The sequence below is a fragment of the Phytophthora cinnamomi genome, assembly GCF_018691715.1.
Source record: "Phytophthora cinnamomi strain GKB4 chromosome Unknown Contig92, whole genome shotgun sequence".
NCBI lineage: Eukaryota > Oomycota > Peronosporomycetes > Peronosporales > Peronosporaceae > Phytophthora > Phytophthora cinnamomi.
Window position 1 is genome coordinate 1,447,276 of NW_027151025.1, and position 15,939 is coordinate 1,463,214.

At 54.6% G+C, this 15,939-nt stretch overlaps 2 protein-coding genes across 2 annotated transcripts; both read right to left on the reverse strand.

The window, feature by feature from the left end:
- Positions 1–1,800: 1,800 nt before the first annotated feature.
- IUM83_02957 (serine/threonine protein kinase) lies at positions 1,801–4,045 on the reverse strand (the record flags this gene model as incomplete). Its single annotated transcript, XM_067926924.1, has 5 exons — positions 1,801–1,884; positions 1,964–2,279; positions 2,342–2,415; positions 2,486–3,082; positions 3,155–4,045. 5 exons carry the CDS (start codon positions 4,043–4,045, stop codon positions 1,801–1,803), a joined length of 1,962 nt encoding a protein of 653 aa, XP_067784350.1.
- Positions 4,046–4,224: 179 nt separating this feature from the next.
- IUM83_02958 (uncharacterized protein) lies at positions 4,225–4,638 on the reverse strand (the record flags this gene model as incomplete). The annotated part of the gene is made up of 1 exon (XM_067926925.1): positions 4,225–4,638. One exon carries the CDS (start codon positions 4,636–4,638, stop codon positions 4,225–4,227), a length of 414 nt encoding a protein of 137 aa, XP_067784353.1.
- Between the last annotated feature and the right edge of the window lie 11,301 nt (positions 4,639–15,939).

The window sequence follows — 15,939 nt, forward strand, 5'->3', positions numbered from 1 at the left end:
ATAGAAGGACTAGCATTATGCGTGGACACTGGGTCTTGGTCGGCAGGTTGAGAAGGAGGTGGCTTGCAACAAAGAATCTTGAAAGTGACGCAACAAAGCGCCCCACGCGACCCGACTCGTGATTTTTTTTCCGTTGATCCCGCTCGACACGACTGCTCCAAAGATTTTTCCGTCATCGGCTGCAAACAGTTTCCCGCTTAACGTCAATAATGCATTTTGTACCCGATTCGCTGCTGTCGAAACCGAACGCTCGTCCGACGTCTCGAAGCTCCGACGACTCCCGATTTCCCTATCGCCAACATCTCCCCCACCCATCCCGGAGCACGTGACGATGGCCGAGTGAGGCTTCTCGTCCTGCAGCAGCTCCGGGAACGCGTACAGCACAAAGTCCGAGTCGTAACCCTCGCGTAACCCGAATTTGAAACTGACGGAGCGTGACGCCAACGCGCCGCTCCAGAGCCGCAGCACGTCGGACGGTTGACAAGGTCCCTCCGCTGCTTGTGGATGTGTAGAGAGGATGGATACAATCGCTGTGCGCAGCAGGAAGGGCGTCGCGAGGGAGGTCGTAAGCCGCGTCATTGTAAAGAGCATCTGTTAACCGGCAGGAAGTTTTATTACCAGTATGGTAGTGAAGAGTAACCTGGTTACGTTAGATTATGTTGCACCAAGAAGCTTATGGTGGACCACTACCAGTGTGAGGTCCCGCTGCTCCTGGAAACGCGAGGTGTCGGAAGGAGCCCTGTTACAGTGGCCAGATTATAGTGTCTCGAAGCCGCGTTGTTTCTGCCGAGAGTGAAGAGCTGGCGGACGAAGATACCAAGTTGAAGTGAGAGGATGGCTACATTTTAGAGGATATGATAAAACGCACCGTCTCAAGCTCAGCAATGCACCGGTCGAGTTGGAAGTGAAACTGGGAGACGTGCTCTAACGCTTCCGCCATGGCTGCAAGGCGGTAGTGTTGGCGCTGGAGCTGTCGACCGATTGCTGTGTTTAAAAGAAGCTCTGCAGTCTGGCGAGAGCGCCGACCAGTTCAGACGGTGGTAGCAGTAGCTGAGTAGGTTGGGTAAGTAGCTTTCTAATCTCACTCTCCATTTTGCGTATCAAGACACAGACGGCAAGTTCCAACGTTACCTTCCAACATGCTGAGCATGACATGAAACATATCACCGGTAGAAGGACAGCGGGTGGCGACGAAAGCTAAGCTTCAGTCACCAGCGCAAAGATTGAAGCTGCACCACGCCCTTAATTAACATATATTCGCGGCGCCGGTCGTGACTGACGCGGTGATTCTTGCAAACCTGCGGTGGCAGCGTGAAAATCACCGCACACGAGATTCTGCTGCCCATTTACGTCTTCCGCAAGCTGCTGGAGCCTCGTGAAATCAACCCTTCAGCCGATTATGTCGTCTCGGTAAGCATCCCGCATGCAGCGTGACTACCAACAGCTCCGTGGCCATCGTGGCGCAATCTGAGTACAGCGTTTCGGCCATACGCGATACTGTTGCTGCAACGACAGACTTTTAATCTCACTCTTCATCTCTTGAATCTAGTACCTCCCGTTTCTGTGCCCGCTCAGGTTGCTATCATTTGGATGGCTCCAGCAAAGAAGATAGGTTACTTTGCAAAAGTAAGTGGAGCGTTTTTTACCAGCATGTTACCGAGAGGAGTTGAGATAGACCAACCATACAATGAGTGCAAACAGCAGTCAGACCTCATGTGCAATACTCGTCGAGGAACGCGAAGTGAGTTGCCACTTCTTCAGCTGGCAGACGTAATTGCTTGGCTAAAGCCTCAATCTTGCTTAGACTGGAAACATCTCGGGCTCTACTTGAAAAAAGCCGTCGTAAGGCATCGGAATGGTCACGGCACCAGCTCTGAGCTTTGTCTGCAATATCGCGCATTTCTTGACGACTGCGATCGAGTGCCTTGGCTGATAGTGGTTGTCGATCACGACTCAACCGCACATTCGCTTGCTCTCGAGGGGAATAGTTCTTTTTGATAAACGGGTGCTCGAGCAGTCGAGCTGCTGGGGGGCGATACATCGGGTTCTTCTGCAGACATTGATCCAGGAAGTCACAGAGTTCCGGAGAAAAATTATCTCCGTAGTCCTTAAGGCGTGGTGATGGTTGCTCCTGTACTGCATGCACAACACCCCAGTAGCCATCCTTTGTAGGCACTGGCAGCTTTCCAATCGCACAGGCCATAACAGCTAGACCGAAAGACCAGATATCTGACGGATACGAGTACATGCCACCACTGATTCTTTCTGGAGCCATATACCTGACACGATAAAAGTGTAAGCTCAGGTCAAAAGCAGTAGCACAAATTCTTAAGTCACGTACAAAAGCGTGCCCGTGAACGTTGTTGCCTTTGCCAAAGTGCTCTCGAGATCACGCGAAATACCGAAGTCAGATATCTACAAAAAAAAAGTAATATTTGGTAAGATAACCCCACAAACGTCATCGCAACAGAAAATGATAGCGTACCTTGACTTGACCTTGGTCGTTGATAAGCATGTTGCTGAGCTTGATATCTCGGTGAAGCTGATGGTGCTCGTGCAAGAAGGCCAGACCTTTCAATCCACACGCCGCAACATTTGCGATCTCTTTCTCTGATAAACAGCCAGTTTTTCCGTCGCTGCCAACGGTTGCAGACTGCACGTAATCTTCAAGTGATCCGCCATCCATGTACTCAAGCACGATAGAAACGGACCCCACTTCTGGGTTCGTGTATGCGTCGTAGAAGATCACAAGCTCTTCACAAGCGGCTTGTGTAGTATCTGTACTGGAGGCAAAAGTCGCCGTGGCAAGTGGCACAAAATTCACGTATAGTGACTTGAGCTCGCGCACCATTTGATGGCGTTTCTTCTGGTCGTACACACGGATGACTTTGACGGCAACTAGTCTGAATGTCGGCATGTACAATGCCTTGTAGACCTTTCCCCCAGCTCCATGACCCAACTCCCCCAGTAGCAACAGATAGTCCTTCGTACTGATCGCCTCTGCAGCTGACTCGGATTTCTTTGCGTCAGATTGTCGTTGTTGTTGTGACTTTGCAAATGGAGCGTTAGCAATACCGCGTGTCTACACCCAACAAAGAGACTGTCAGTCAGCTGCATAATAACCTAATCCAGCAAAAATGCCTCCAATTCTTACATCGATCTCGAAGCCTTGCGTCTGCAGCCTTCCAGTCGCTGAAAAATCAAACGATGCGGCCACCGTCTTCTCTTCCTTCTTGACCTGTGTAATATCAAGGCCCAGCGCACCTGAAGTCTGCCTTCCACTTCCACTCCTCTTCGGAGCCGAGATCGCTCCACGGTCATTATCCCCCACGTCAATCTTCAGCTGCCCCAATCCCAACGTGTGCAGACTCGTGGCACGTCTTGGCGGCGGTTTAGTTGCTACCGGTTCGACATTAACACGTAAGTCCAGCCCAATCCTCCGCATCGAATTGCTAGCACGTTGGGTCGGAGGCGACGGCGCAGGAGCCGGCGACATTTTCTGCTCAGAAACCACGTTTTCCACCGAGCTCTGGAGCTTGTGTACTTCCCTCTGCAGCTTCTTTTTATGACCACGACTCACCCCCGTCGCAGCATCCAGGAACGTATCCAGTCCTTCAGTGGACAGTAAAGCTGCTCCAGTGAGCTTTTGACGCTGCGCCTCCTCTACGAACAGCTCCAGATCGCGATCTTCCAGCCACTCGCACACGTCGCAGATTTTCCAGTTTGCGACGGAATTCCCCGCCTCCTCCTCCACACTGTCAAGTTCTGGGGCTTCGGTTCTCTTCCGCGTGATCTGCACGCGGTGGTGCAATTGCAGCTTCCCCTTGCGGTGCCTGTGCGCGTCGCACTCGGCGCAATACACCAGGCCGCAGTCGTCGCAGGTCACTTGCACCGGCCTCTGCTCGCACTCGTCGCACTCCGAGGGTGGAGAGCTCTGGGATACGTCGCTCACTTGGTTGTCATGCAGATCCAGCGCCAAAAGCTTGTCCATGCCCACTACGGAGCCGTACAGACAGGTGTCGGCGGCAGGTGGAGGGGTCTTCATGAGGTAATTTTTGTTTTAGCTGGTATCTTTTCGACAGACCCCTCACAAGAGCACACAAATGAATCGGACTTAGTGGAGTTTCTGCAATAGTTTTCTATGGTTTGTGGACATTTGAAATTGAAAGTGGACATTATTTTTAGCGGAGAAAAAAAACTGGAGGCGAAATAAATGAGTAGCTTTCACGACGGACGACGGTCGGGTGGGGAGCGGTGGCCGTTGTTCACGAAGACCTGCGGCGGCAGTGGATCCCAAATCCAAGTCGGGAACAAGATGTTGAGGCGTGCTTCGATGTCGTTGTCGATTCGGACCTCTGTGATAGGCGACGGGGTCGGCGTTGTGGTTGATGATGTTGTCCACGCTGGAGTCGAAAGGTAGCTTGCTAGGGACATTTTGCTGGTTCGGAAGATCCGATCGCTCACGCACGTTCCGGTGTTGACATTCCAATAATCAAGGACGTAGTCCACTGCGTCTGTGTCCTTGCAGAGCGGCGTCGGGTAGTTCGACGTGATGACAGCGGCGTCGGCCCGCTCCATGATTGTGAAGTATGTGCCGTCGCTAATGTTGAGGTGACACTTGCCGTCGGCGGCGTACATCGTGACGTTTGTTGGTACTTGACAGTTGGTGCCGTTCGCGTAGTTCTCCACGACCAAATAGGGCGTGGACTGGAACTTTAAAGAGACGTATGTATCCACGGAGTCAATGCACTCCCGCGCTTGATAAACTATGCTCGGTCCAATGAAGAGGGTATCGCACACAGGAGCTGTCGGTGGCGTACACTGGAACGTGCTTGAAATCGTCAGGACGACTGGAGTCACTGCGCGCCAACTATCTTCGTATAACACCAACGCAGTCTTTTGTCCCACTGGTGGAAGGCCACCCAATCCCCACGCCACGTACCGTCGGCCACAGCCATACCAAAACTCACAACCACGAGCCAAACATAGCGATGTCGACAGTGTATGACTGTCGAGATTCGTATCGGTCAGAACGAAATTGCATGCTGCATCTGAATACGTCGTGATCGTCGCTGTGCCGTCAGCAGTGTTGATGGTGGCGCGGAAGCTTGTCGCATCGTCCGAATTGGAGTGGCATGACCCATCGGCAGTGTAAATCGTAACGAACTCGACGTCATGGCACCACGGATTGGCGAAATCTTCTACCACCAAGTACGGGGTATTTGAACCAAACACCGTCGATGCATACCCCAAGAAATCGCCAGCACAACCTGCAACTGAGAAGTGTGAGCTCCCAGCGCGTTGGCACGGCGCGTTTACGGGGATCTGACACGTAAAATCCTGCGAGAACTTGAGTTGACTTGGGGAGCTGGAGCACGTGTTGTCATCATAAAAAGCGACAACAGTGAGGTTGGGCTGGGCACCACCAAAGAAAGCCGTCACCTCATCGACGCAGTAGCCGACTCGACTCGCGCCCATGGCTGCCTGGCGAACTGTTGTCGTAGTTGCCACGTTCGTGCATGTTGTGTCACTGTACGTTGTGATCGTTGCCGAGTGGCCCAGCGTGAGCTTGTGGCTTTCTGTCCCCGCTGCATTTGGGTAGCAATTTTCATCCAGGCGATACAACTTGACACTCTCGACTGAATCATCCTGGCTGCACCTCCCCGGCGCATACGTCTCCACGCCCAAATACGAGTACCCGCCGAATGGATCGGTAGCTATACCAAGGTCGTCCCAGCCTCCTCGGTTATAGCTGACGCAGTCCGAGACGGAGTACGCGGCTGCGCCTTTTACACAAGTCGGGTTGTAATGATCCGATTGAGGGGCACAGGTGAGGGCGCTGGTAAGCGACACGGACAGTGCGGGCACCGAACAGGAGCTGTTGGCATACTCGACGACCGCCGTCTTCTTCCCCATTGACGGTGGACCATCCAGTCCTCCCACAGTGTACCGCTGACCGCAGCCATACCAAAACTCACAACCACGAGCCAAACATAGCGATGTCGACAGTGTATGACTGTCGAGATTCGTATCGGTCAGAACGAAATTGCATGCTGCATCTGAATACGTCGTGATCGTCGCTGTGCCGTCAGCAGTGTTGATGGTGGCGCGGAAGCTTGTCGCATCGTCCGAATTGGAGTGGCATGACCCATCGGCAGTGTAAATCGTAACGAACTCGACGTCATGGCACCACGGATTGGCGAAATCTTCTACCACCAAGTACGGGGTATTTGAACCAAACACCGTCGATGCATACCCCAAGAAATCGCCAGCACAACCTGCAACTGAGAAGTGTGAGCTCCCAGCGCGTTGGCACGGCGCGTTTACGGGGATCTGACACGTAAAATCCTGCGAGAACTTGAGTTGACTTGGGGAGCTGGAGCACGTGTTGTCATCATAAAAAGCGACAACAGTGAGGTTGGGCTGGGCACCACCAAAGAAAGCCGTCACCTCATCGACGCAGTAGCCGACTCGACTCGCGCCCATGGCTGCCTGGCGAACTGTTGTCGTAGTTGCCACGTTCGTGCATGTTGTGTCACTGTACGTTGTGATCGTTGCCGAGTGGCCCAGCGTGAGCTTGTGGCTTTCTGTCCCCGCTGCATTTGGGTAGCAATTTTCATCCAGGCGATACAACTTGACACTCACGACTGAATCAGACGCGCCACCGCACCTCCCCGGCGCATACGTCTCCACGCCCAAATACGAGTACCCGCCGAATGGATCGGTAGCAATACCAAGATCGTCCCAGCCTCCTCGGTGATAGCTGACGCAGTCCGAGACGGAGTACGCGGCTGCGCCTTTTACACAAGTCGGGTTGTAATGATCCGATTGAGGGGCACAGGTGAGGGCGCTGGTAAGCGACACGGACAGTGCGGGCACCGAACAGGAGCTGTTGGCATACTCGACGACCGCCGTCTTCTTCCCCATTGACGGTGGACCATCCAGTCCTCCCACAGTGTACCGCTGACCGCAGCCATACCAAAACTCACAACCACGAGCCAAACATAGCGATGTCGACAGTGTATGACTGTCGAGATTCGTATCGGTCAGAACGAAATTGCATGCTGCATCTGAATACGTCGTGATCGTCGCTGTGCCGTCAGCAGTGTTGATGGTGGCGCGGAAGCTTGTCGCATCGTCCGAATTGGAGTGGCATGACCCATCGGCAGTGTAAATCGTAACGAACTCGACGTCATGGCACCACGGATTGGCGAAATCTTCTACCACCAAGTACGGGGTATTTGAACCAAACACCGTCGATGCATACCCCAAGAAATCGCCAGCACAACCTGCAACTGAGAAGTGTGAGCTCCCAGCGCGTTGGCACGGCGCGTTTACGGGGATCTGACACGTAAAATCCTGCGAGAACTTGAGTTGACTTGGGGAGCTGGAGCACGTGTTGTCATCATAAAAAGCGACAACAGTGAGGTTGGGCTGGGCACCACCAAAGAAAGCCGTCACCTCATCGACGCAGTAGCCGACTCGACTCGCGCCCATGGCTGCCTGGCGAACTGTTGTCGTAGTTGCCACGTTCGTGCATGTTGTGTCACTGTACGTTGTGATCGTTGCCGAGTGGCCCAGCGTGAGCTTGTGGCTTTCTGTCCCCGCTGCATTTGGGTAGCAATTTTCATCCAGGCGATACAACTTGACACTCACGACTGAATCAGACGCGCCACCGCACCTCCCCGGCGCATACGTCTCCACGCCCAAATACGAGTACCCGCCGAATGGATCGGTAGCAATACCAAGATCGTCCCAGCCTCCTCGGTGATAGCTGACGCAGTCCGAGACGGAGTACGCGGCTGCGCCTTTTACACAAGTCGGGTTGTAATGATCCGATTGAGGGGCACAGGTGAGGGCGCTGGTAAGCGACACGGACAGTGCGGGCACCGAACAGGAGCTGTTGGCATACTCGACGACCGCCGTCTTCTTCCCCATTGACGGTGGACCATCCAGTCCTCCCACAGTGTACCGCTGACCGCAGCCATACCAAAACTCACAACCACGAGCCAAACATAGCGATGTCGACAGTGTATGACTGTCGAGATTCGTATCGGTCAGAACGAAATTGCATGCTGCATCTGAATACGTCGTGATCGTCGCTGTGCCGTCAGCAGTGTTGATGGTGGCGCGGAAGCTTGTCGCATCGTCCGAATTGGAGTGGCATGACCCATCGGCAGTGTAAATCGTAACGAACTCGACGTCATGGCACCACGGATTGGCGAAATCTTCTACCACCAAGTACGGGGTATTTGAACCAAACACCGTCGATGCATACCCCAAGAAATCGCCAGCACAACCTGCAACTGAGAAGTGTGAGCTCCCAGCGCGTTGGCACGGCGCGTTTACGGGGATCTGACACGTAAAATCCTGCGAGAACTTGAGTTGACTTGGGGAGCTGGAGCACGTGTTGTCATCATAAAAAGCGACAACAGTGAGGTTGGGCTGGGCACCACCAAAGAAAGCCGTCACCTCATCGACGCAGTAGCCGACTCGACTCGCGCCCATGGCTGCCTGGCGAACTGTTGTCGTAGTTGCCACGTTCGTGCATGTTGTGTCACTGTACGTTGTGATCGTTGCCGAGTGGCCCAGCGTGAGCTTGTGGCTTTCTGTCCCCGCTGCATTTGGGTAGCAATTTTCATCCAGGCGATACAACTTGACACTCTCGACCGAATCATCCTGGCTGCACCTCCCCGGCGCATACGTCTCCACGCCCAAATACGAGTACCCGCCGAATGGATCGGTAGCTATACCAAGGTCGTCCCAGCCTCCTCGGTTATAGCTGACGCAGTCCGAGACGGAGTACGCGGCTGCGCCTTTTACACAAGTCGGGTTGTAATGATCCGATTGAGGGGCACAGGTGAGGGCGCTGGTAAGCGACACGGACAGTGCGGGCACCGAACAGGAGCTGTTGGCATACTCGACGACCGCCGTCTTCTTCCCCATTGACGGTGGACCATCCAGTCCTCCCACAGTGTACCGCTGACCGCAGCCATACCAAAACTCACAACCACGAGCCAAACATAGCGATGTCGACAGTGTATGACTGTCGAGATTCGTATCGGTCAGAACGAAATTGCATGCTGCATCTGAATACGTCGTGATCGTCGCTGTGCCGTCAGCAGTGTTGATGGTGGCGCGGAAGCTTGTCGCATCGTCCGAATTGGAGTGGCATGACCCATCGGCAGTGTAAATCGTAACGAACTCGACGTCATGGCACCACGGATTGGCGAAATCTTCTACCACCAAGTACGGGGTATTTGAACCAAACACCGTCGATGCATACCCCAAGAAATCGCCAGCACAACCTGCAACTGAGAAGTGTGAGCTCCCAGCGCGTTGGCACGGCGCGTTTACGGGGATCTGACACGTAAAATCCTGCGAGAACTTGAGTTGACTTGGGGAGCTGGAGCACGTGTTGTCATCATAAAAGCGACAACAGTGAGGTTGGGCTGGGCACCACCAAAGAAAGCCGTCACCTCATCGACGCAGTAGCCGACTCGACTCGCGCCCATGGCTGCCTGGCGAACTGTTGTCGTAGTTGCCACGTTCGTGCATGTTGTGTCACTGTACGTTGTGATCGTTGCCGAGTGGCCCAGCGTGAGCTTGTGGCTTTCTGTCCCCGCTGCATTTGGGTAGCAATTTTCATCCAGGCGATACAACTTGACACTCACGACCGAATCATCCTGGCTGCACCTCCCCGGCGCATACGTCTCCACGCCCAAATACGAGTACCCGCCGAATGGATCGGTAGCAATACCAAGGTCGTCCCAGCCTCCTCGGTGATAGCTGACGCAGTCCGAGACGGAGTACGCGGCTGCGCCTTTACACAAGTCGGGTTGTAATGATCCGATTGAGGGGCACAGGTGAGGGCGCTGGTAAGCGACACGGACAGTGCGGGCACCGAACAGGAGCTGTTGGCATACTCGACGACCGCCGTCTTCTTCCCCATTGACGGTGGACCATCCAGTCCTCCCACAGTGTACCGCTGACCGCAGCCATACCAAAACTCACAACCACGAGCCAAACATAGCGATGTCGACAGTGTATGACTGTCGAGATTCGTATCGGTCAGAACGAAATTGCATGCTGCATCTGAATACGTCGTGATCGTCGCTGTGCCGTCAGCAGTGTTGATGGTGGCGCGGAAGCTTGTCGCATCGTCCGAATTGGAGTGGCATGACCCATCGGCAGTGTAAATCGTAACGAACTCGACGTCATGGCACCACGGATTGGCGAAATCTTCTACCACCAAGTACGGGGTATTTGAACCAAACACCGTCGATGCATACCCCAAGAAATCGCCAGCACAACCTGCAACTGAGAAGTGTGAGCTCCCAGCGCGTTGGCACGGCGCGTTTACGGGGATCTGACACGTAAAATCCTGCGAGAACTTGAGTTGACTTGGGGAGCTGGAGCACGTGTTGTCATCATAAAAGCGACAACAGTGAGGTTGGGCTGGGCACCACCAAAGAAAGCCGTCACCTCATCGACGCAGTAGCCGACTCGACTCGCGCCCATGGCTGCCTGGCGAACTGTTGTCGTAGTTGCCACGTTCGTGCATGTTGTGTCACTGTACGTTGTGATCGTTGCCGAGTGGCCCAGCGTGAGCTTGTGGCTTTCTGTCCCCGCTGCATTTGGGTAGCAATTTTCATCCAGGCGATACAACTTGACACTCTCGACCGAATCATCCTGGCTGCACCTCCCCGGCGCATACGTCTCCACGCCCAAATACGAGTACCCGCCGAATGGATCGGTAGCTATACCAAGGTCGTCCCAGCCTCCTCGGTTATAGCTGACGCAGTCCGAGACGGAGTACGCGGCTGCGCCTTTTACACAAGTCGGGTTGTAATGATCCAATTGAGGGGCACAGGTGAGGGCGCTGGTAAGCGACACGGACAGTGCGGGCACCGAACAGGAGCTGTTGGCATACTCGACGACCGCCGTCTTCTTCCCCATTGACGGTGGACCATCCAGTCCTCCCACAGTGTACCGCTGACCGCAGCCATACCAAAACTCACAACCACGAGCCAAACATAGCGATGTCGACAGTGTATGACTGTCGAGATTCGTATCGGTCAGAACGAAATTGCATGCTGCATCTGAATACGTCGTGATCGTCGCTGTGCCGTCAGCAGTGTTGATGGTGGCGCGGAAGCTTGTCGCATCGTCCGAATTGGAGTGGCATGACCCATCGGCAGTGTAAATCGTAACGAACTCGACGTCATGGCACCACGGATTGGCGAAATCTTCTACCACCAAGTACGGGGTATTTGAACCAAACACCGTCGATGCATACCCCAAGAAATCGCCAGCACAACCTGCAACTGAGAAGTGTGAGCTCCCAGCGCGTTGGCACGGCGCGTTTACGGGGATCTGACACGTAAAATCCTGCGAGAACTTGAGTTGACTTGGGGAGCTGGAGCACGTGTTGTCATCATAAAAACGACAACAGTGAGGTTGGGCTGGGCACCACCAAAGAAAGCCGTCACCTCATCGACGCAGTAGCCGACTCGACTCGCGCCCATGGCTGCCTGGCGAACTGTTGTCGTAGTTGCCACGTTCGTGCATGTTGTGTCACTGTACGTTGTGATCGTTGCCGAGTGGCCCAGCGTGAGCTTGTGGCTTTCTGTCCCCGCTGCATTTGGGTAGCAATTTTCATCCAGGCGATACAACTTGACACTCACGACTGAATCATCCTGGCTGCACCTCCCCGGCGCATACGTCTCCACGCCCAAATACGAGTACCCGCCGAATGGATCGGTAGCAATACCAAGGTCGTCCCAGCCTCCTCGGTGATAGCTGACGCAGTCCGAGACGGAGTACGCGGCTGCGCCTTTGCACAAGTCGGGTTGTAATGATCCAATTGAGGGGCACAGGTGAGGGCGCTGGTAAGCGACACGGACAGTGCGGGCACCGAACAGGAGCTGTTGGCATACTCGACGACCGCCGTCTTCTTCCCCATTGACGGTGGACCATCCAGTCCTCCCACAGTGTACCGCTGACCGCAGCCATACCAAAACTCACAACCACGAGCCAAACATAGCGATGTCGACAGTGTATGACTGTCGAGATTCGTATCGGTCAGAACGAAATTGCATGCTGCATCTGAATACGTCGTGATCGTCGCTGTGCCGTCAGCAGTGTTGATGGTGGCGCGGAAGCTTGTCGCATCGTCCGAATTGGAGTGGCATGACCCATCGGCAGTGTAAATCGTAACGAACTCGACGTCATGGCACCACGGATTGGCGAAATCTTCTACCACCAAGTACGGGGTATTTGAACCAAACACCGTCGATGCATACCCCAAGAAATCGCCAGCACAACCTGCAACTGAGAAGTGTGAGCTCCCAGCGCGTTGGCACGGCGCGTTTACGGGGATCTGACACGTAAAATCCTGCGAGAACTTGAGTTGACTTGGGGAGCTGGAGCACGTGTTGTCATCATAAAAAGCGACAACAGTGAGGTTGGGCTGGGCACCACCAAAGAAAGCCGTCACCTCATCGACGCAGTAGCCGACTCGACTCGCGCCCATGGCTGCCTGGCGAACTGTTGTCGTAGTTGCCACGTTCGTGCATGTTGTGTCACTGTACGTTGTGATCGTTGCCGAGTGGCCCAGCGTGAGCTTGTGGCTTTCTGTCCCCGCTGCATTTGGGTAGCAATTTTCATCCAGGCGATACAACTTGACACTCTCGACCGAATCATCCTGGCTGCACCTCCCCGGCGCATACGTCTCCACGCCCAAATACGAGTACCCGCCGAATGGATCGGTAGCTATACCAAGGTCGTCCCAGCCTCCTCGGTTATAGCTGACGCAGTCCGAGACGGAGTACGCGGCTGCGCCTTTTACACAAGTCGGGTTGTAATGATCCAATTGAGGGGCACAGGTGAGGGCGCTGGTAAGCGACACGGACAGTGCGGGCACCGAACAGGAGCTGTTGGCATACTCGACGACCGCCGTCTTCTTCCCCATTGACGGTGGACCATCCAGTCCTCCCACAGTGTACCGCTGACCGCAGCCATACCAAAACTCACAACCACGAGCCAAACATAGCGATGTCGACAGTGTATGACTGTCGAGATTCGTATCGGTCAGAACGAAATTGCATGCTGCATCTGAATACGTCGTGATCGTCGCTGTGCCGTCAGCAGTGTTGATGGTGGCGCGGAAGCTTGTCGCATCGTCCGAATTGGAGTGGCATGACCCATCGGCAGTGTAAATCGTAACGAACTCGACGTCATGGCACCACGGATTGGCGAAATCTTCTACCACCAAGTACGGGGTATTTGAACCAAACACCGTCGATGCATACCCCAAGAAATCGCCAGCACAACCTGCAACTGAGAAGTGTGAGCTCCCAGCGCGTTGGCACGGCGCGTTTACGGGGATCTGACACGTAAAATCCTGCGAGAACTTGAGTTGACTTGGGGAGCTGGAGCACGTGTTGTCATCATAAAAAAGCGACAACAGTGAGGTTGGGCTGGGCACCACCAAAGAAAGCCGTCACCTCATCGACGCAGTAGCCGACTCGACTCGCGCCCATGGCTGCCTGGCGAACTGTTGTCGTAGTTGCCACGTTCGTGCATGTTGTGTCACTGTACGTTGTGATCGTTGCCGAGTGGCCCAGCGTGAGCTTGTGGCTTTCTGTCCCCGCTGCATTTGGGTAGCAATTTTCATCCAGGCGATACAACTTGACACTCTCGACCGAATCATCCTGGCTGCACCTCCCCGGCGCATACGTCTCCACGCCCAAATACGAGTACCCGCCGAATGGATCGGTAGCTATACCAAGGTCGTCCCAGCCTCCTCGGTTATAGCTGACGCAGTCCGAGACGGAGTACGCGGCTGCGCCTTTTACACAAGTCGGGTTGTAATGATCCAATTGAGGGGCACAGGTGAGGGCGCTGGTAAGCGACACGGACAGTGCGGGCACCGAACAGGAGCTGTTGGCATACTCGACGACCGCCGTCTTCTTCCCCATTGACGGTGGACCATCCAGTCCTCCCACAGTGTACCGCTGACCGCAGCCATACCAAAACTCACAACCACGAGCCAAACATAGCGATGTCGACAGTGTATGACTGTCGAGATTCGTATCGGTCAGAACGAAATTGCATGCTGCATCTGAATACGTCGTGATCGTCGCTGTGCCGTCAGCAGTGTTGATGGTGGCGCGGAAGCTTGTCGCATCGTCCGAATTGGAGTGGCATGACCCATCGGCAGTGTAAATCGTAACGAACTCGACGTCATGGCACCACGGATTGGCGAAATCTTCTACCACCAAGTACGGGGTATTTGAACCAAACACCGTCGATGCATACCCCAAGAAATCGCCAGCACAACCTGCAACTGAGAAGTGTGAGCTCCCAGCGCGTTGGCACGGCGCGTTTACGGGGATCTGACACGTAAAATCCTGCGAGAACTTGAGTTGACTTGGGGAGCTGGAGCACGTGTTGTCATCATAAAAAACGACAACAGTGAGGTTGGGCTGGGCACCACCAAAGAAAGCCGTCACCTCATCGACGCAGTAGCCGACTCGACTCGCGCCCATGGCTGCCTGGCGAACTGTTGTCGTAGTTGCCACGTTCGTGCATGTTGTGTCACTGTACGTTGTGATCGTTGCCGAGTGGCCCAGCGTGAGCTTGTGGCTTTCTGTCCCCGCTGCATTTGGGTAGCAATTTTCATCCAGGCGATACAACTTGACACTCTCGACCGAATCATCCTGGCTGCACCTCCCCGGCGCATACGTCTCCACGCCCAAATACGAGTACCCGCCGAATGGATCGGTAGCTATACCAAGGTCGTCCCAGCCTCCTCGGTTATAGCTGACGCAGTCCGAGACGGAGTACGCGGCTGCGCCTTTTACACAAGTCGGGTTGTAATGATCCAATTGAGGGGCACAGGTGAGGGCGCTGGTAAGCGACACGGACAGTGCGGGCACCGAACAGGAGCTGTTGGCATACTCGACGACCGCCGTCTTCTTCCCCATTGACGGTGGACCATCCAGTCCTCCCACAGTGTACCGCTGACCGCAGCCATACCAAAACTCACAACCACGAGCCAAACATAGCGATGTCGACAGTGTATGACTGTCGAGATTCGTATCGGTCAGAACGAAATTGCATGCTGCATCTGAATACGTCGTGATCGTCGCTGTGCCGTCAGCAGTGTTGATGGTGGCGCGGAAGCTTGTCGCATCGTCCGAATTGGAGTGGCATGACCCATCGGCAGTGTAAATCGTAACGAACTCGACGTCATGGCACCACGGATTGGCGAAATCTTCTACCACCAAGTACGGGGTATTTGAACCAAACACCGTCGATGCATACCCCAAGAAATCGCCAGCACAACCTGCAACTGAGAAGTGTGAGCTCCCAGCGCGTTGGCACGGCGCGTTTACGGGGATCTGACACGTAAAATCCTGCGAGAACTTGAGTTGACTTGGGGAGCTGGAGCACGTGTTGTCATCATAAAAACGACAACAGTGAGGTTGGGCTGGGCACCACCAAAGAAAGCCGTTACCTCATCGACGCAGTAGCCGACTCGACTCGCGCCCATGGCTGCCTGGCGAACTGTTGTCGTAGTTGCCACGTTCGTGCATGTTGTGTCACTGTACGTTGTGATCGTTGCCGAGTGGCCCAGCGTGAGCTTGTGGCTTTCTGTCCCCGCTGCATTTGGGTAGCAATTTTCATCCAGGCGATACAACTTGACACTCTCGACCGAATCATCCTGGCTGCACCTCCCCGGCGCATACGTCTCCACGCCCAAATACGAGTACCCGCCGAATGGATCGGTAGCTATACCAAGGTCGTCCCAGCCTCCTCGGTTATAGCTGACGCAGTCCGAGACGGAGTACGCGGCTGCGCCTTTTACACAAGTCGGGTTGTAATGATCCAATTGAGGGGCACAGGTGAGGGCGCTGGTAAGCGACACGGACA